The sequence below is a fragment of the Oenanthe melanoleuca genome, chromosome 4 (assembly GCF_029582105.1).
Source record: "Oenanthe melanoleuca isolate GR-GAL-2019-014 chromosome 4, OMel1.0, whole genome shotgun sequence".
NCBI classification, from domain to species: domain Eukaryota; kingdom Metazoa; phylum Chordata; class Aves; order Passeriformes; family Muscicapidae; genus Oenanthe; species Oenanthe melanoleuca.
The window spans coordinates 44,890,270-44,912,445 of record NC_079337.1 but is presented as its reverse complement, the minus strand read 5'-3'; the positions used below and the strand labels follow the sequence as shown (position 1 = coordinate 44,912,445).

The 22,176-nt window shown below is 35.4% G+C and overlaps 1 protein-coding gene across 9 annotated transcripts in view; it reads right to left on the bottom strand.

The window, feature by feature from the left end:
* FRYL (FRY like transcription coactivator) overlaps positions 1-22,176 on the bottom strand; it is a 165,290-nt gene that overhangs the window by 45,770 nt on the left and 97,344 nt on the right. For all 9 annotated transcript variants that reach the window (XM_056490339.1, XM_056490336.1, XM_056490337.1 and 6 more), the window contains 23 exons: positions 21,480-21,588; positions 20,523-20,609; positions 19,717-19,888; positions 18,913-19,045; positions 18,553-18,660; positions 17,107-17,344; positions 16,292-16,477; positions 16,117-16,203; positions 15,097-15,365; positions 14,476-14,671; positions 13,390-13,514; positions 11,184-11,241; positions 9,728-9,819; positions 8,472-8,644; positions 7,891-8,051; positions 7,239-7,349; positions 6,220-6,374; positions 5,876-5,975; positions 4,683-4,851; positions 3,655-3,914; positions 2,346-2,486; positions 1,703-1,871; positions 329-413 (listed from right to left, as the gene is read on the bottom strand). In XM_056490339.1, coding sequence (XP_056346314.1) covers positions 329-413; positions 1,703-1,871; positions 2,346-2,486; positions 3,655-3,914; positions 4,683-4,851; positions 5,876-5,975; positions 6,220-6,374; positions 7,239-7,349; positions 7,891-8,051; positions 8,472-8,644; positions 9,728-9,819; positions 11,184-11,241; positions 13,390-13,514; positions 14,476-14,671; positions 15,097-15,365; positions 16,117-16,203; positions 16,292-16,477; positions 17,107-17,344; positions 18,553-18,660; positions 18,913-19,045; positions 19,717-19,888; positions 20,523-20,609; positions 21,480-21,588 — 3,384 coding nt within the window. The remainder of the gene's footprint in view (positions 1-328; positions 414-1,702; positions 1,872-2,345; positions 2,487-3,654; positions 3,915-4,682; positions 4,852-5,875; positions 5,976-6,219; positions 6,375-7,238; positions 7,350-7,890; positions 8,052-8,471; positions 8,645-9,727; positions 9,820-11,183; positions 11,242-13,389; positions 13,515-14,475; positions 14,672-15,096; positions 15,366-16,116; positions 16,204-16,291; positions 16,478-17,106; positions 17,345-18,552; positions 18,661-18,912; positions 19,046-19,716; positions 19,889-20,522; positions 20,610-21,479; positions 21,589-22,176) is intronic.

Below are 22,176 nucleotides of genomic sequence, written 5' to 3'. Positions count from 1 at the left end.
CAACACACAGTGTTCATTTCCAGTGAGGTAATAAACCAATTTGCAAGTCATAAAATCACAGAACGACTTGGGACCTTGGAAGGGGTCTTAAAGATTCCAACTCCCCTGCAGGAACACCTTCCACTAGACCAGGTTGCTCAGAGCTCTATCCAGCCTGGCCTTGAACACTTCCAGAATGGGGCATGCACTTCTCTGGACAATGTGCTCCAGTGTCTCACCAATTCCACCTTACAGTACAATTGCTCTTAGGTGGAGATAGGAGTATTTATAGTAGCTAGCAGGAATTCCTGTAATTCAACTAATAACTGCTCTTTGAGGAGATACTTACTTCTCTTCAATACTGTCTTTCATGTGTTTACTGTCAGGGTTGCCATCTGTGGGAGCCACCATTGTATTGCTACTAGAAGTGGTACCTGTGAATTATGGACAAGGAAAAAGGTTGGTCAATAAAAAGTAATCTTAAGCAAGACAGCCTTATTTACTGGTCCTTGCCCAGAGCCCCCTCCAGGTTTATTTTACAGCAATTGGCACAAATACAATCTGAGCCATACAAACTACTTTCGTGTGCAATAAAGGATTGTGAGCTGCTACCATAATTTCACTAACTGGAAAAAATAAAAATAATCTATTCCAGGAAACTCTAACTCTTCAATGTAAATTAAGTAGAAAGTTTTTTAAGCACTATCTAGAGACCAATTTCCTATTTTCCTGTATTATACATCTCATGGTAATCTGTAAAATGTAGCTGGACTTTGTTATCCAGTTAATTCAAACCACAAACAGATTAAGAATTAAAATCTAACAGCCTGTGGTGAAGCTTTTAACAATTTGCTTTTAGGAGAAATTTGCAAGCATCACACTGAACTGACAGCCACAACTGGAACCAATTTTGCACCCTTCCAGCCTTTGCTATTCTAAATTAAAGTGCAAGAGCCCCAGTTTTCTTTTCATATTTTTAAACACTTTCAAGAACAAGTGCCAATTCATTCACCCTGTGATCCAGATAAAGCCATGTGACAGGTCCAGGCTGCTACATAATAGTGACAAATTTGCAGCCCAAAAGTTAAGGCCTTGCTGAGATACCCTTCCCACATCCATGTTTTTTGCAGCTCAATTTGAGAGATGGATACTCCACCAAAACAAGACTGCTTTTCCCCACATTTCTCAGCATGTTCTTGGATTGAAGTATGAGGTAGACACTTTTGGTATTTTCAGCACTTTGGGTTTTTTTTTGATGACTGATCTATTGTTAATAAATTCTAGATAAATTTTCCTAAGTGAGTGAACTTAAATCCTCCTGAAACAATTCCTAGGGATGCAGTTTGTGTCTGTAACAGAACTTAAAATATAACAACTTAGATGGATTTAAAATTATATACATTTTCCACATGGTTACACTGACTAGACATAAAAGTCATATAGTGAGGGCAAACAACGCAAGATCTGAACATAGATGAAGTCTGATGCATATATTAGGACAAACCTGTCCCTTGTGAACCTATCAGATGATTTTCAGTAAGAACTCTAGGTACACCAAAATCTGCAGATCTTGTAAAACAAACTTCTAACCTTATTTTTAGAAACAGAACCTTGCACTCCTATTGAATACTTACAAATGCACTTCAGTAGCATAACGGATTGATAGCAGCATGTTTATAATTGACATTAATAACAATTTAAAGTTCAGTCAGTAAATGCTTACCTGAAGTGACAGAGGGGATTTTGTAACTGGATGTAATGCGGTAATATGGTGGATTATCCATATGGGTGACTCCTGAACTGACAGGATCCGTAAGTTGAAGTTCACTCACCAGCTCTTCTAGTAGTTGCATTGTTTTGTCTCTACCCAAATAAACAATGACTTTCTTTACCTGCCATAAAAAGATATATATATATATTTATATGAGGAGATTTGAAAACCACAACTTGTTAGAATCAGTATCTACCTGCACTGCAAGCGAGGACACATGAAACTTACTCTAGTTCTAAAAGCTACTAAAGTTGCTTTCCCAGCTGTCAATAGCAGCAAGCATGGGAAACATATCACAACAGTCAGAAAGTAAATCTTCTGAGTTCCAGTCTTCTTACAGTAAATTTTGAAAGTATGTCTTCTGAAAATTATCTAGGCAAAAGATTTTTCTTACAAAGTTTTAGCAGCACCCGAGATCAGCACTGAAATGAATGTATTCTGATATAATTTCTTTTTGATATTTCACAGTTCTGTTCTGTATTATTTCTATACTAAATCCTACCTCACATTTTTGTTTGGTGATCTTCGCCACTAGACGTACTACTAATTTTTAAAATATCAACAAGCACCAATGAGAGATGTCCCACATACTCACATAAGGCAAAAGGCTGGGTTCACTGTTCACTCCACAAATACTGATCAAGAAGTGCAAAATTATTTTCAGATTCTTTGGCCAGCTGTCTGCCAAAGTAGTCCAGACATTTTCTATCTCTGACCAAGCCACTTCATCACCATACTAGAAAACAAAATAAATGTATGTCCTGAAAACTCCATCAGAAAACATTGCACTCAAAAGTGATCTGTACTGATCAAGTGAAATAGGCTCTAGAAGAAAGAGACATAAATCTTAAAGGAAACTGTTTCCTTTTTAATGTTCTGAAATGATGCTTTCACATAAATTTTTAAAAACATATTCTGGAAATAGCTATTTTCTTTTACAGACATAAATGTATAAAAATACATCTAAAGATATGTGTACATATTATACATTTCATGGATATATAATACATTAGACTTAGGAAGATGGGTCTTTTTAGTCTAGAGAAGACTGAGGAGGGGGGTCTCATTAATGCATACTAGTATCTCAAAGGCCAAGAGGATGGTGCCAGACTCTTTTTGGTGGTGCCTAGTGACAGGATGAGGAGCAATAGGTATACACTAAAAGACAAGTTCCACCTCAACATGAAAAATAATTTCTTTCCATTGAGGGTGGCGGAGCACTTGGAACAGGCTGCTGAGAGAGGTTGCGAAGCCTCCTTCTCTGGAGACCAAAAACCCACCCAGAAAAGTTCCTGTGTAGCATGCTCAGGGTGATCCTGCCCTGGCAGGGGGGGTGGTCCTGATGATCTCCAGAGCTCCCTTTGAACTCTAAAAATTTTGTGGAATTTAACAGAGACCCAGTCTCCTAGTTGCTGACAATACTGAATAAAACTCCATGGACCACACACTGACAAGAGCTTTTGATATTGGATAGTTCCAAACATGTTCCCTCATCAGTATCATATAACAAGCACTGACAAGAGCATTTCATGTGAGCAATACTTCTTCTCTGTTGGAAGTAGCTATGATATAAAGAAGGAGAGTCAATCAGACTCTTGTAGCAAGACAGGTTCCAAAACTCCACTTTGAGATTATAGGTATACAGGCAGTTTGGTATTCTCTATCCAGCTAGACATCCATATTACAAAACATTAGTTATAAACTGTTACTATACATAACAATTACTATAACATTTATGTTACATATTATATTTTTATTGGAATACCTCAAAACTATAGGGTATACAGAGCACCTCCAAAACATTGTTTTTGTCACTTTGGTGACACAGTAACTCTGAAAAGCATTTTCTTGCATCCTAAACAGAACAATCCACTGAAACAACAGAAGCAAGTAATTAATTTTACCTTTGCAGTCATGTACATCAGGTTGTTCAGAACCATAGCTGTAGCCTGTGGTGATCCCCAGCCTTCTCCTCGTAGCCATCGCCTACTGTTCACCATCATTTCCCTGTCTTTCAAAGAATCTTCCTCATCCTCATCTTGCCGACGAATGGTTGGCAAAGGTTTCAAGTCTACCAACTCAATATTGTTCATCCATGGCAGCAGATAATGCAGCATCACCTGTCTCCCAGCTGGGTGAGCTGTTTGGATTCTCTGGCTTACTTCTGCATTCAAAAATTAGGTACATATATGAATTGCAAATCAATAATGAGAACTGGCTTGGTGATAACAACCACCATGAGCCCAGCACACCACACTGATATAATGTAACACTGATACAACTTTTTGGTTTAGCTGACTAGTGCCATTTCATAATGATAAAGTCCATGGTCTTCAGCAGAGCTAACTGAAGACACTGCTAACAAACAGTATGTTGAAGAAATCACATAAGTAGGCATATATGTGTGTGTGTGTGTACATATATTCCTCTAATTGAAGGAGGGAACTGAAAAATCTATGGCATTAAAAAATGTACCAAGTTTGGGAAAAAAACCACTTAAATTCCTTCTTCCTTAGATTAGTCCTAGTAGGTGGTTTGTTTATTTTAAACTGATATAAGAGGTTATTATTTTACAATTATTTAAAAATGCCACAAAAGAATGTATTTAAGCAATCTATAGTATATAACACACTTGAGAGAACAATGAAAGAATTATTTTAGAAAACAATTGCAATTTTTTTTCTCTAATGTGATTTTCTGTGGTTATTAGAAAGTCAGTAAAAATATTTCAGATTTGTGTTTTTTCACCATGAATATATTTCAAACACAAGTGAACTAAACCTGTCACTTTTTTGTCTCTATTTGGTAAGATGATGTAGTTGTCCTGATTTTAGTGAATTACATATAAATCAGTTATTGAAAAATAAGAATGACACATTTTGTACAATGCTTTTGACTTGATGAAGTTTTTTGTTTAGTTTTAAAATCATACCTGAGAAGATAGCAAGTGTCAGTTCAGGATAAGTCCTTGCTAATTCTTCTGACAGTTGATAATACGACATAGAATACAAATGTGGTAAAGGAGAAGGCTGTCCCAAAACCCCATCCATCCGCTGAACTTCCAGTTTATGAGCATAACGGAACATCTTTGGTTCCAAAATCTGCAACAATAATGTTCAGAATTTGAAGCTAAGTATAGAGCTACTGTAGAAATTTTTATATAAAAATCACTTCTCAAGTTAATGTATTAACTCTCATTTAATGTTCTTATCTATGCAGATGTCCATACACCTACATCATTGCGGTAAATTAATAGAACACTAGCTAAGATACATTCTACTTGATGAGTTTCCAGCAATAAAGTTCCAAAATCTGCTCTCACAAAATAGCATCTTAAATACAAACTTATCTATAATGAAATGTGAAATACTGTTTAGCATTTGCACTTCCAAACAATACCAATTTTTGCTCATCTATTAGACATGGACAGGAACAACACAGTCTTTGATGTGGCAGAAGATGCAGCAGGAGGCTAAAGCACTCTGATACTTAAAAAATCAATTTGGGCTGATCTATCAATAAGGGTGTGACTTCAGTAAGGATTGCACTGTTGAATTTAACTGACAACAAAAACCTTTGATAAAAGCTGCAAAACTTAAGGTCTGAGCTACTACTAGCAGAGACTTTTAAACACTAACGTTGCCTTAAGCTTACTGCTAAATGACCTCAGAAAGGAATATTCAAAAGTAAATGAAGTGGGTAACAAGATTTTCACTGTCATCTCTCCACACGGTAATAGCACAAAAATCAGAAAACTGACTGCTCCACCAGTAGACAATGAAGGCTTGGGAAGCAATTTGCTTCTCTGAGGTGCTTTAGGACAAATGGAGCTATATATCACTCTGTTTCGGGGCCAAATCAACAGAGTCCTGATTTAGGTGGCTTCTTGAAAAAGTAGGTATTATGAAAATACAGGTCTTGAATGCATGAAAACAGACAGACTTTCAGGGAAGTCTATTAATGCCAAGTAAGGATCTGATTCAGCCATGTACTAAAATATAGAAGAAAAAAAACAACATTGTATTTCATTACTGAACAGAACCAAACAAAATCAGATTTTATTTTAATATATAGGACAATTCTTATTTTAAAAGAAAAAATAATAATCACAATTAGCTTACAAACCTGCAATAGTTGCATAGCAACTTCATAGATAGCCCTAGTAGAATCAGCTGCTTTAAATAGTATCAGATTCAGGAGGGTCACTGTATCACACTGGTAATCCCTAGGAAAAAATTCAAGTATGAAAGAAGTAAGATCTCATTTGGTTTTCTAAGATTCGAATTTATTTAAGTTTAATTTACAAGGAATAAGATAGGGGATAGAATAACATTTTGAGAAGTTTCTCTAGTAACACACACACACAAACAGCGGTGATCTTTTCTCTCTACGGAAGCAAAACCCACAGTTCTACATCAAAGCACACTCTGAAAATTGAAGTTTTAAACTTTTGAAAAATGTTGTAGTACCTGTTTTGGAACACGCTGGCTATGGCTTTAAAGCAGCCAGCTGCTACCCGCTTGGAACCTGTGTAACACCGGTCAACGGCCCAGTACATGAGGTTACTCTGGTCAGGATTGAGTTCCAAGAGCAGCATGACTGCCTCACAGCCCAGCTGGTGAACCTAGGGAAGAATAAACATATATTTTAAAATGTAGACAAAAAGACCAACTCACAAAATGGCATAAAATAGGAAAATAAATATTTAAGAAACCTGAAACCTTTGGGAACATAAAATCTGTTGCATCCAAAACCAACGACATCATAGCCTAAAATAACAGCAGATAATTCTACACACTGTTGCTGTTCAACTTGCACAAAGGCATAAATTATTGACACAAATAACTAGAGCTCTACTGATTTTTTTTCAAGTTCCAAGGCTAGTTTAAGCAATTGACAATTTATTTTTATGCCTTGCACTGAAGCACTGCCCTGAAAGCACTACATACAGAGAAGTATTTAAACACACACTGGAATTCCAGCAGGATGCAAGGGATAGATCTGCATGGAGACTTGCACCTTTCCTGGAATCAAAGTAGCCCATAGGAGCTGTATTTTTATGTAGTCCTAGCATTATAAGGCAATAGAGGTCCTACCTTTAAAGTTTGCCTTCTGTTTAGATTAAAAGCTTGGTCTTACTAACTACAAAGGACTCCAAGGAACTCTACAGTCTCCCATCAGTTCATGTTCAAAATCTCTTCTACTTTATATTTGTGGAACACCTGACTTCTTACTACAACTTAACATGGTTGATCAGTTTATAAATAATATGCAGTGCTTCACCTCTTGTCCTTTCCTCTTCCACTCTGTTTCTCTGTTCTTAGACCATGATTAGGGACCAACTTCCTCAACAAAGTGAATGCACATGAAGGACAGTGAAAAACCCTGTGCTACTAAAACAGCATTTAGGCAAATCTGTCTGCAAACTCACAAGAATATGAACTAGAACTAGATAATTGCAAAGTGATGTTGACATTGCCTTTATTACCTTTTTATCTTGTGAATCCAAAATATTATCCAGCCATTTGTATAAATAGCCATCAGATGAAAGCCCAACGTTGTCTGCAACAGGGCCACAACATAGTACAGCAGACATAGCCTTTGGAAAGCAATTGAAAAACACATTACTAACTCACATTAATAACTCAGATACAGAAAGTGCTCTTACTCAGTCCATTAAAATATCAGATAACTAAATTTTAACCTGTTAAGAGAAGAAGACTAAGAGTAATAAAAAATGTTTAACATTTTATTCAAGAAATTATTAAATCATATTTTTCTAGACTTTCAAACACAAGGAAGGGTCAATACTAAAATGCTGACATATTGAAGAGTTTACACCAGTTTCGCTGTTAATGTACTGTGCTTTCATCATTGCTCATGATGAAAGCCTTTAACTTAAGCAAATGAAAAGTAATGTCACAGGAAGTGAACATTCCGTAGTAATTGTAAGAGATTCCTATAGCAAGTGCAATAGTTAGAATATGAGAAAAGCTGAACTGTCATAAATACACATATAAGCAGAAGGAATAAAAAGGCACTAAACATGGATGTGAAAAATACATCTAAAATCCCAAATGTTAGATTTGCATCATGGTGATATAATAATCTATTTCCAAAATTCAAAAGTGTTAACATACCTTTAATGCACAGTATTGGTGTCTGTTTATTCGCATGTTTCTATCACTGTATCTGTCCAGGGGAGTAAACATGATGCTAAAAGGACCTGCCCAATGACTGAACAGCATGAACAGACTGTGGCGTAGACTCTGCTGTGGAAAGACACTTCTTCTCTGGTGTACTGTAAGAAAAGCCCACAGTGATACACACAGCTCTTGTAGTTCTTCAGGATAAAGCATATAACACAAACAGACCCAAACTATGAATATAAAAGGAAAAATCCATGTAAAGACTCACTATTATTTTAACACCATAATACCTGGATGTAGGTATACTATTGTCCTGTTTAACGCCAGTAGAGGAGTAAGAACTCAAATACATAGACAATCAACAAGACTTCACCAAATGGTACCAAAAACTTCTCTTAATACTCATACTGCTAAAGTTATACTCAAAACTGATGTCACAAATTATTTTAATTAAAAGTATTGTGAAAGTTCAGATAAGAGCCTTTTAGTTTCTGTTTGGTTGAATTTTTTTTTTTTTTTTTTTAATGTACTGCATTTTAAATACAGTAATCAGAAGTTAAATTTTTACATACCTGGAACATTTTGTATGATATTTGCCACTAAGGCACTAAAATGGCATCGGATATCTTTCAATGTATCAGAATCCTTTTCATTTTCTGCTTCTAGGAGTTGTCTTGTTAGATCAACATACTCAAGTAAAGTGTTGTTGAGGGAATGTGTTTCATTATCAAGGCCACCACTTGCACTGAAATAAAATAAAATAAATTTAGAAAATCAAAGAGCACGGTAATGACATACAGTGTTTGAAAATCATCCTTATTTTTTTTATTTTTAAAAAACCTTACAGCGTCATCATAAGAGCAAATCCTTAATTCAAAATAATTTCTTCATCCATCTTCTACTTCAGCATTAAAATAAAAAACTCCAGAGAACGCAAACTAAGAATCAAATCTGTGACTCATCCATCCACAGAACTAGTTCTTATACTGGGGACAAGTGTTAAAAGTAATAATTAAAATCCCCAAACACAAAGTCCCTTCCCCTAGTGAGAACCTTAAAAGATAAGGGAAAATATGATTTTAATAGTTGGACTCTAAAATATCAGCATGCTGATAGACATTTCAGCAATGCTTTTGAGGCAACATTCTGAAATATTCTTGAAGATTGAGAATTTCACACTGGTGAAACAAATACACACTGGCTGACAAAAATATGTCTCAGTATCATTGTCGAACAGAGTGGGACGTGGGGGCTAACCATCTCCTAGCCTACTTGCTGTTACACAATTCCATATGCATAGGAAAGAATTTCCTAGGGACTTTTGTAAAACATATGCCAAAACTACTTCTTTCAAAGTGTCCCTACACAAGTAGGGTAAACTGAGGAAAAGATCTCAATAACCATGTTAATAGTCTCCATCTTTCAAAAGTCCAGCATTAATGAGCAGTAGCCTTCTCTGCATAAGATGTGCTGACTAGCACCAGCACTCCAAGTACACAGAAGTCCCTGAATTATCACAGAATAGTTATGATTTGCACAATTGGTGTGATGTTTGAGCACACACAAACAAGAGGGACCATGACATACTGCCTGTTCAAAGTAATGTCCTGGGGAACAGTAACATTTTAAATAAAACATAGAACACAGTGACAAAGAACATAGGAGTGAGAGGGATTAGAAAGCCAGCAAAATTCTGAGTTTTATAAACCCATGTCTATTTATTTAGTGGTATACTGAAACTCATTGATGAATTTTGCATGCTTGTTATACTGAGCCATAAATATATCAGTGACAATTCACCACAATTTCTCATCTGTGCTGCCCCTACCTGTGACTAATGACACCAGCATCTGCCAACAGTTCAAATATTCGTACTAGTTGTACTCGTAAAATATCTCGACGCCTGCGCCGTTTCATGTTCTATCCATCAGAGGAAAAACAAAATTAAATGAAGCAGAGGAAAAACAAAGTAGAAAAGCAGAGTAGAATATAAAAGTATTATTATATCTGTACTACAACTGGCATCTGTTATCAGAGATGCCAAGCTTTTAAGAGAAGTTACCAAAATTTCTAACAAGTTTAACAAACCAGACAATGAACAAATATTTTCCCTGTTGCAGCTCTGAGATATAAAAGGTTTGCTATTACATGCATTATCCAGATCACGGTTGCAGTCAGTCTCTTGTGACTATGTGCAACATGCAAAACAATGAAATGCAAAAGGCAGTCTTCCTACATATTTTGGGGAAGGGGATCCTATCTCTCTGCTCCACTCTTGTGAGACCCCTCCTGGAGTACTGCCTGCTGGGGTCCACAAGCATAGGGAAGACATGGGCATATTGGAGCGGGTCCAGAGGAGGGCTGCAAAAATGATCAGAAGGCTGGAGCACCTCTCTTGTGAAGAGAAGCTGCAAGAGCTGGGGCTGTTTGGCCTGGAGAAGGGTCCAGGGAGACCTCATTGTGACCTTTCAGTGCTTAAAAGGGACTCGTAAGAACAACGGGGACAAACGTTTTAGCAGGGCCTGTTGTGATACAACAAGGGGCAATGGTTTTGAAGTAAAAGTGGGTAGATTTAGACTAGATATAAAAAAGGCACTTTTTATGATGAGGGTGGTGAAACCCTGGAACAGGCTGCCCAGGGAGGTGAGAGATGCCTCATCATTGGAAACATTCAAGGTCAGGTTGATGGGGCTCTGAGAAACCTGATGTAGCTGAAGATGGTCCTCCTGCTCATTTCAACGGTGGGTGGACTAGGTGACCTTTAAAGTTCCCTTACAACCCAAAATATTTTAGGATTCTACAATTTGTATGAAAGCCTAACACAACTGCTGTACTGTAATACAGTAACATTTTGAAACAGAAGTGCTGTTCCTTAGAGCAGTCAGGTGAGTTTACAACCTTTTTCACTAAAAACCACCACCACCAAACCCCAACAAAGTTGGTGAACAGTAAAACTCAATTCTATGTCATAGGTACTACTAACTGTGGGAATATCACTGATGATATAACAAAGTAACAACTGTGTAAAACTATGATTAAAGAAATTAAAAGAATATTTTTTCATCGTTTGAAACAAAATCTCTAAAACAGGAATAACAGAGAGCTCAAACATGAAGCTCTTCTACTGTAAACACTTCACAATCATTTAAAAAAGCAACATTTCACCTTTTTGTCTGTTACATTGACTGTTCTTACATGCACAAATTAAAGAAAATAACAAACACTTCCTCTTTGTGAAAAGACAGTTAAAACTTTACTGAGTATAATAGAAATTACATAATTACCTCTGGCCTTCTTTCAAGTGCTTCCTTAATTATAGGATGTAATTCTTCTATTAGTTCCCTGAATTAAAATTATTAAAAGGATAAAAACAAACATTAAATTAATATCTCAGCTGAAAGATGTTTCTCAGGAATTAGTGCTACAACACAAGTCAACACACCCTCAGGTTTTCCTTCTTTACCTGTAGGTTTAAAAGAGAAGTTTCCTAGAAAGTTATTTTCCTAATATAAAGAACATTATTAAATAAATGTCTAAACAATTATCTCTAAATTTGCATTCTCCAAGTATTACGGCTTATTTCTACCACAGATGATTTTCATTTATTTTCACATTAAGGGTTTAACAAAGCCATATGGTGCAAACAGATATTATTATGGGGAAAAATGATGTTGGCAGCTTATCATACAATGCCCTTTCAGCTGTTATGATGCATTTAGTTGTTAATATTGATTCTTTAAGTCCAGTAACAATTCACTGACAGAAGTCAGACCAGTCTCTTTGAAAACTGAAACAGGTTTTGACACTGTGCTTACATTCCCTATTTGCTCTGAAGCTCCACAGTCTTTATTACTACTCAGTTCCTTCTGTCAAACAAAATTCTGACTTCAAAAAGGAGACAGGGAAAGGAGATCAGTAGAATGGAAGTATGCGGACAAAATACTAAGGTAAAAAATACATTTGGTTTACTTTCATATTTGTTAACATAGTAACTACTGACTCCAGATTTGTAGGAGTGCACACATTCTTCTACTTCCTGTGATGCTGTTATTGAGATATATCAAAAGCATAAACCACTTCAAGTTTTCATGGTAAATGACTTGACTCCTCTGATACCTCATGCAAAGCTTCTCCCTCAGAGAATGGGTCCAGGTAAACAGAATGCTGCACAAACGTTTGCGGGGGATTCATTTACAAGAAAGTTAAGCATAGTTATATATTGTTCTGTATTTTCTTTCAAACATAGAAAACACAGAAAATAATTTGGAAAAAACTTTTTTGTGCTAAAATAAAGTAAAAGATCAGCTTACAATGGAGATCAAGAGATACCTAGAAGAGTTTATATGATCAGTTAAGCAAAACAAAAATACTATTCTAATAAATTTATAAATATATTTATAAATATGGATTGCACATATATATAATGAAAAGAGTTCCTCAGTAAACGTAACAAGTGGGAAGGAACAGTGCCTTAAATCACAAAAGCTAAACACCAAATCAGTGCAGAGCAGCAATGATGAAGGGTGGGCTACTGCTAGCATGTGGTGTGAGTACATGCACTGGACAGAGAAAAAAGCTGGTCATAGAAAAAAAACTACATTCTGATTACAGAAATTATAAAACTGTTGAGGATCAAATTATTTTTTTTTATCTTAATGGATGAGCTGTTTCTAATTCAGAAATCAAGGATTTCTGGTAAAATTATCTCTGAAAACATTTTCTAGACTTTAGAGCTGTTAAGCAGCTCTTTGGGATCATGGCACAAAGTCTTGCTTTACTCCTGGTAGTAAATAAAGTCAGATATTATACAAAATTCTAAGCTTATCAAGGGATATAAAACAGAATATGACAACTGAGAACCTGGCATTAGTTTGAATACTGGCTTTTCATCTGTGATCATATGGTACACAAGTGACTGGAGGAGAAGCATCATCTTATTCAAAACCAACAGTACTAGTAATCCTGGCTCCTTCAGCAGAAGCAGAGTTGGTTGCTATGCATGGTACAACTCTATAACTCCCATAGTAAGAGATTGGCTGCTGTCAGAGAACATCTGATGGCCTTCCCAGGAGGTTCTCTTGTCCTCAGATATTCTATCTTCATTCATCCTCAGAAAGAGCAATTGGCAATACCAATAAGGAGAGCTTACCAACTCCTACAAACTTGATTCTAATTAACATTTCAAATGTTATTAGTTTATACAATCTGTTCTTTCAGATAAGAGCAGCTTTTAATACCAATAAGCTATTTATTCTTCCTACTAACTTCTTTTTCTTTATGCAGGCATGACATCCACATAAAATTCTTACAATCTCTAACCATCTATATCATGCCTCTAAATGCTAGAAAAGACAATGAGAATCAGTTGTGATAACTTTTTAAAAATTCTTAAAAGAAAAAAACAAAACAAAACAAAATAAAACAAAAAAGCCTCAAATTCTCCACCTTTGTAATCAATTAGCATAGAAACAGATGAAACACAACAATTACCTAAAAGCTCCTGGGTTGGTCCTGCCAAGTCCCAGGACAAGAGATTCTGTAATTTCCATGCTCTCAGAGCGCATCATTGGAACTATGTGCTTAAACAGGGAGGAAGGGGATGGAATGCCAATAATCTAAGAAGAAAATCAGAAGAAAACAGAATTAAGTAGTTACCACAAGGTGGTGACATGAAAACATCTGCTGTAATTCCATAGTCTTCTCACATTGGACCAGTGACACAAAATGATAAAGGTGAAATTTATCTTTGACATGGAAAAGATTTTCTGAAATAGTCAAGTAGTATTAACTAGTTCTTGCATAACTGAATTTTAATAGTCAGATGACAATGAATTACACAGCATGGCATCCAGATGCTTTCATGTTAATGTATCTGGCTGGCCTCCTTGGAGAAGAAGTAGATTTCTGGTGCCCAACTCCTTAGACTCCTGAGTGGTTCTCAGAGAGAACAAAGCTTTCAGTCTGCAGTTTCTCAGACTTAGGGAAAGTATCTTGGTAACAAAAAAGTGGAACAGACTGCTTTTGACAAAAATCTGCTGCACAGACCATGAATTATCTTGATATCTACTGTACCTTTTACAGGAAGCCAAAAAGGAGATGAACAGAAAGAAGATAAGAAGAGGGAAAATAAACCATAATCTGCAGATGATATGAAGCAAGGCAGACAGAAAAGTATCTGCGAATGGGAAAATATAACAAGATACATCATGCCTGAATAGGTCCCTGTTTCAGTTATTGAAGTGAGAGGCTATTTGCTCAGAATTACAGAAGTCTAATGACAGCAAAACCACCCCTTTAACAGCAAACAAAGCATTTCCTTATTACTGCTAGATAAGACTTTGAGAATGGGTAAATGTTTTCATTACGTGACTAGATTTGCTATAACACATACACAGCATAGATTGGGAAAAGTGAACTAAAACAGTATTCTAAACAAATGAAAAACAAATGTATCCCAAAAATATTTTCAGACAAATTATACCAGTTTCTAATCACAATAGTTATTATAGAACACCTCTGGTGTTTCTATTTCCAATAAGATAGAGACTTATTTCAGTAAGCATTAGAACAACTTACTCTTGAATCAATGCTATAACCACTGTCTGGGGTAGACGCCAGCGTCTCAGGAGGGGAACATCTCACAGAGCCTGTGGAAGTGGAGGAGTTTGAAGAAGATGCTGCACTGCAGCAAAGAATCAGGTAGTTTCTCCAGAGCCCAATATAGGAGTCACTGCTTGTAGTAGTATTTACTTTCTTTGCATTGATAGGGCTGCTATTAAAAAGAGAAAGAGAAGAGCTCAGTAGCGTAAATGAAGATTACCACACTTTACTTTGGTTTTCTACTGAATTTATTTTTCAATTATGTATATGCCATTACTTCCCAAATTGTTAACATATTAAACTGAATAAATTATTCAGAGCAGAGTTGTACATCAATAATGCATGCTTTTATATTCAAATCTACTGAACTACAATATGGCCAAAGGCATTCATTAATTAATGAATTACCACAGATGATATTTTATGCAGATAAATCTGCTTTAATTTTTTTTTGTTATATAATGCTGAATTAAATCCACAAACAATATCAAGGATTTATATGTTACCTCACTGAAACAATAATGACACTAGACTGATGATAAATCTTGAAAAAATACTCAATTTAATATACTGTATTTACATTAGAAATCAACTTACTTGATATCCACTTGTGGAGACAGCAGCTGAAGTCTTGTATAAGCAAATGTCCAAGCATAGCTTACAGCTGTTGGGCAGTGTTTTGGAAGATTTTCCTGCTTCATGAAACTTGAGAGGCTTATAATCCATGGATCTTGGCCTTGAGTCACATGTGCAAATATCCAAATATGTGAAGGACTGACCACATCGAACTGGTGGCTGATTGGGGAGGAATTCCAGTCAGCCAGAGTTTGTAAATCTATTGAACTGGGACAGTACAGTAAAGTAGTCTGTGTGCATAGAAAAGACAATGAGGCAATATTTAATACCCATGCATTTTAAGCAACCATCTCTTTTGTTATATATCTAATAAAGTATCAGTGTCAAAATCACACCTGGAACAGATAAAAAAGTAATTTATGGGGCTTTTTACAGAAGTTCTTTATGTGAACAGCTATAAAACATGTAGTTTGTGAACAGACTGGTATTTGGAAATAGCAAATTCTAGAAAAAGACCCTTTCATGCATAATGATTTAATTCTTCCAAAAGATTTGTACTCTAAAAGCCTTACTATTCAATTCCAGCTTGTTTCCTAATCCTAAAATCAGACATTTCCTTAATACTTAGGAGTTTATGATAAATATATAAGTATGGAATTTAGTTGTTATTCACTGACAGTTATTAAAGCTTTCATAATGGATAAAGGGCACATTGATTGTTATGACACTATATTACTGCAGAAAAAAAACAGTGCTCTTTGCTTTTAAGAAATTGCAGTCTGTGATCAAGATGAGAAAAAACAGATAAAGACACAGCTCTGTGTTTATATGGTGGCATAACAACACACTATCAGTCAGAAAGTTTACAATGGTGGTGTCAACCTCACAACATTCCTCAGATTTTTGTTTGTAGTGATAAATTGCTGATAAAATTAGCGTGAACATAGTGACACTACCATTTGAAATATATACTATTTATTTGGGATAACTTTACAGAATTACCTCATCTTACAAGCAACGTTACAAAAAAAACAGTCCTACCTGGTCAGCCCCCGTGAGATGTATGAAACTCTCCAGGATAGTAGCACTTAGTCTGTCCATTACATCTATAGCCAACTCATCATCACTCTACAAAACACAAAACACACACAGTTCAAAGAATGTCAAAATAAAAGCATTTCACCAGGCAGCCTACGAATGAATCATCAACTCTTACCTTTGAAATTTCTAGAAGTGTGAACAAGGCCCTTATTTCTCTGAGAACACTGACAGCTAATCTCCTGGTGGCAGGCCTTGTGCTGCAAAGGATGACCAAAGCAAAGCCTTCCACCACATGAAATACACTGGAATAAAGAGTCCTCTCCAGGGGAAGAGTATGGGCAGCGCCATTGGATACACCACGCTAAGAAAAACATCACAAAAGTTAAGCAAAGGAAGAAAAAAAATAAACACAACTAAGACACTGCTCCATTATTGGCGATGTCAGATTTAATCATAAAACATTTACATTTTTGGCTACAAGTCAAATTTTGCATTATGAGAATGACATCATATTAGTCACTTCATTTTTCATTGCCTCTGAATTTAGCCCAAACAAATACCACAAGAACATCTTTATTTCACTTTCTCACAAGATGATGCAATGGGAGCAAAATTTAAAAAGCCTCAAGCAATACTCTTTTGTAAAATATTATGATATTAAATTATTTGAACCCTTTCTACTATCTAGTAAAAAATGGTGGGCTTAGTTCTACTGTGTAATAACTCCCACATATTTCCAGTCATACGTGATGACCTACAATGTAAGCAAAATATGGTCATGAAATAGTGTTTAGGTAATACTCAATAACTTGAGACTGATTTTGTTTTGATAAAAAATGTTGATTTAAAATAAGAGATCTAAAAGTCTTCAAGCATTGTAAGAAATTTAGCTGAATTTTTATTACTTAACAAAACCAGTAAAGCCCACTACTAAGTTTGTATGTAGATGCCAAGTATGTTTTAACATCCAAGGACCTTATATAGATATACCTGAGAATCCTGGGTTTTATTGTGCATTTGGGCTGCTTGTTTCCACTGATTTATGAGCTGCACTAACATTTTTACTGCATTGTCAAGAAGCGTTGGGTGGATGTCAGTCACTTCACGCACAATAAAATATACAAATCCTGAAAGAACATCTTCCCGCCAATCTGGAAAATCAAGCATTAATGCTTGGAGTGTATTGAAAGCCAAGGCACGAAGCTCTTCATCCATATGAATTGTCAGCCTGTTTAGAAAAAATATTGTTATCATCACCCTGGATAGGCATACTCTTAACCAGCCTTTATCATTTAAAGTTTAATCTTAACTTCTTTACTGTACAATGTAGAACAGTTCCACAGAGATGTATTTTCTGCACTGAATAAAACTGAAACTGGTAAGTAACAGAAGGCACTTTTACTACAGCAAAATAATGCAAGGTTTCACAAAACTTAATACAAATAAAGTGTGTTCAAGAGAGACCATCAATTGTTTAACAAAGGTAGATCTTTGCATGTGTCTGAGCAGCCACCTTAGAGCTCAGCAGACCAGCACCCTGCTATGCATAGGCTATTTTCTTCAAATTAAAATTGAAAATAACACAATTGTTTTACAGTTAAAGGAGATTTACTTTGGATATGAGAAAAAATTCACCAAAAAATCCTTTGCACATATACTTAAAAATCCATCTAGGACTGCTATGGTAGTAGACATCTATCCAAGTATTATATTATTACTTAATACTTTCATGTCTTCTGTATTATTTTAAACACTGAAGGCAGAGTGTTAGAAAAATCTTATTCTCTTACATTAATACTAATTTCTGATATATCTAACTCAACAGATTATATAGAAATGTATTTATAATTTCAAAGCTATAAGTTGTGCATTTCTGTGCCAGACTATTCTCACAATAAAAATTTTAAAAAATCGTCTCAACTATTTATCAGTACTGATAAGGTACATTCAATTTAAACTGAGATAAGAGATGGAAGAATACAGGTAGTGTTGGATCACAGAAGAATGGAAAAACAAAGCAGGAGTAGTAGAGAAAAATAATAAAGTTCCCCCCAGGTGCTTGTCTCAAATTTTGGTTATGTCAAACAAGAATGACTTCATGAAAATTTACAGTATTTGCAACAGAAAGAAGAAGAAGAAAGAAAAAAAAGTATAGCAGTAACAAAAAGAGAAAACAAGTTCAAAAAAATCCAAAGAACAGAAAGAAATTCCTACTTCTCAAAATACTCTCTCTAAAAATAAGTGCAAGGTCTGCAGGATAAATTTATCTCCTGCTACTATGGCCAGTAAAACCTGACCAACTGCAGGAGGCTGGCAGAAGCAGCAAGGAGAGAGCCTACATGCAGCAACTCACACTGCAGTGAGTGCACTGACAATCGTGCACACACAGCATTTAAAAAAGAACATCCACTAAGGGCAGAATTCCATTTCTCTTACCTTGCAAGCAATTCAATGAGGTCAGTCCTACTCATGCCATCTGGAATCAGTCTTGGGATAGCAGCAATGCAAGTTCTGAACAAATCTATCTTAGGTTTCCTCTCACCCCTACAGAAACAGTTTATAACCAAGAAAGAAACAGGAAAATCTACTTCAGTACACTACAAACATATTTTCGATTTCATGCCACAACTAAGGAGGTAACAAACATTTTTCATCAATAATTAATGAAACTAACATTTACTTAATAGTCCAGTAAAAAAACAACTATAACACATTAATGATGGCATCTGCAACATTAGAGCATAAAAATAATGTGATGCTACTGTGACAACAAAAATGCTGCAATTCAGTACATACGTAATCATGTCTTCTGGCTCTTTATTTGACATCTGCACACTAGTCATGCACATGGGCCTTCCAACTTCTTTGTCCAAATGCCTAAGAATGCTATCCAGTGCTTTTCTGACTTGAGGATAGTATATGGACATTCCTGAAAAGTCAAAGAGTTCCATCACCTTTTTCATATTTTTATTAAAATATCTGCCACTTATTCAGCTTAGGACAAATTTATTATTGCACAGATGACATAAAATAGATACTTTAAGTATCAAAACAAATGCATGTATATATGAAATATATATCTATAAATATATAAATATGAGATATTATACAAAAGTAGAAACTTTTTTCAAAAAAAACAAAAGCAAGAAGTAACCATTAGTTGCTTCTTTGTTTTCTCAATTCCAAGTTTTTTAATCCTAGTTTAAATTTAAGATGTTGAAAGAGTCATTTGAGGATGACTACCTCACTCACAGAAGATCAACAGGACACAGTGTCTTACTCCACTCAGCTGTGAGACATTTGGGACATTTTAGAGTGACATCAAGGGAAAAAATCTTGCCATGCTATTTACCACACTAACTGCACTCAGGTGTCTTTGTGCTTATTTTGCAATGCAAAACACTTTGAGAAAAGACCTGATTTGGTCTGAGACACCGGAGGGTCAATACTGTCTAGCAGCCCTCTCTAACAAATCAAAGTAATTCTTGCTAACAATTAAAATAAATGCATAAATAAAGTTACACTAATGTACTGCTTGAGAATAATTGGGAATATATACATACATATTGAAATGCCAACTTACAAAAGAATACAACATACCTATAACTTTTGCTTCCTCATCTGTCAGTGTTTTATTAAGAAAAATTTTCTTCACACGTAGAGTATTTCCTGAAGGAAGAACAACTCCTGTTGTTGGCATTGGTGGTTCACCATCTTTTTGCTGCAAGCTATCTGCTATGACAAGGAAGACTCTGAGGCCAATATTCATCCTCTTCAAGAACAAAAAAGGGACAAAAAAGGAAAGAGAAAACAGAAGAAATTACAAGATTGAAGTAACACAGAGACAAAATACAAATTAACGTTTTCCTCTCTTTTAAATAGACAGCAATATGGTTCCAGTAGGACAGACCTTATTTATTACATATTAGGGTAATGAAAATAGCAAGAATAATGTTTAAGCTTCCTGTGGCACTCCACACTCTGATTCAAGTGAACTGATTTGGCCCAGGCTAAGATACAGAATATTTTATAGTACTGAGCACTCAAGGACTTGATATGAACCTCCAGAGCAAAACACTGAAGACAGACATTGCTTTAACATCCCATCTGTTAGACTGGATCGTCAAGAGCTTTCCTGAAAAAATGCTTTACAGTTACGCTGTAACAAAAAACCATACTTCCTGAAATTATTGTTGAAATGAGTGTTAACTGTAGAACTGATGCTGTCCTGCTCACCTAAAATCAAACAGCAACTGTGCACAAAAACAATTACTTCTTTAGCACTACCAGAACATTTCTTCAGATACTTATTAATCTGCCTTTAACCCGGCTCAAACATAGCTAACCACTTCCCCCCCAAAAAAACCCCCAATGCCCCATTCTCATGGCATGCAAGCCTTTATTACCTCTGGATTAATAGTGAAGGTTTTAGGTGATTTTCCAACACTAAGAAGATCAAATATTATTTCTTTCATTGCAAAATCCAAACGTTCCTATAAAGGAAATATATTACTATGATCATCTCTTTTCTGTTAATATGCATAATTTCATGGTGTTGTACAGCTACTGGTTATCATGTCTTAAAAGTTTTAAAAAAAGGTTAGAAAACAGTTCTCTCTTCCTCCTTATTCTTATGACTTTTTTTGTTTTTTAAATGTAGTACAATTCAACACAGCTCATCACCTGCTATAGTTGAATCATTTCTCCTGAAAAAATTCCCAGACAATTAATCTCAGATCAAACGCATTTCTACAGATAAAATTAGCTGTTATAGAAAACAAAAAATATATATTCCTAAGGAATAAAAAATATTACAATATAAATACAAAAAAATATCAATGGTCATGAGTGTATCCTGCCTCATCCCTGTATGACCAAAAGCAAATAATTTTGGAAGCTGAAGCACAGACAAGTTATTTCTAAGACAGGGGAAGATGTCTCTAAACTATAAGGTTAAAGATCAATGACAGTTCATCTCGTGTGATTATATCTTGCATTGTGATATTAGGACAATTCTAATGCTTTATCCCTTATAAAAATATCATAATGGATGGAGTAATCATATTAGTGTACTATATAAATACATATATACATACACACAGCCCCCAACAGTGCAATACAAATGTAAATACTAATCATCATAATGTCCGTACGTAACAGTTTTTGAAGTTTTTAAAAAAATAGTTCTGCCAGAACTAGAAAGAGAATGAATTCTCTTCCTAGTTACATGTATTTGGAGAAATTCTACTCAAGATATGTGACCACTAATTTACTGCAAACATTTCAAAAACAAAACTTAAATTTACATTTCTTCCAAGTAATGTTCATCCCAATATTACAGCTCTACCTAGATGTATTCTTACCTGAGCAATGAACTGAATAATCTTCACAAATATATTCAGAGGTGTGTCTCGTGGGACCACACTACGTGAACCTTTTGGGAAAAGTGCTGATACAATGCTCATAAGACGGCTGAAAGAATTTAGAAGCAAAAAGAAATACAAAGGTCTTTTTAAAATAGTTCCTTATAACAGCACATATGTTACAGTTCAAATCTGAAAGTGTGTGTATGTGTATGTGGCTACTATGAAATAATATTGAAGCCTATGACAGGTTGGACCATGTACAGAAAGCACAGCCCCAGCTGTCACAGGCAACAGGATCATGGATTCCTCTAGGAACTTTTCAATACCCTGTTTTAAACCAGTTACTAATAGTCTGGAGAAGGGGTAAAATCTGAATGACTATTCCAAATTCTCATTATACACAATTATAAAGAAAACTTTTTCATTTCCAATCCATACTTAGTGATGGATACTTCTTACCCTATTTGTTCTGTCATCATTAGTGCCTTTGAACTTCAATAAATTTCCTGCTTATCTCTCTGCCTTATTCTATCCCTGCAAAGACTATTCTAGACTCTATTTCTTTCTGTCAAAGTACTCAAGGGCTTTTGGTTTTCTCCATTAAGTCAAAATGTTTGGTCCCATTTACTTTACTAAACCATCCCTGAACTGGCTTCAAGACCTCTTCTGATATCTTCACTAAATGGGAATAAAA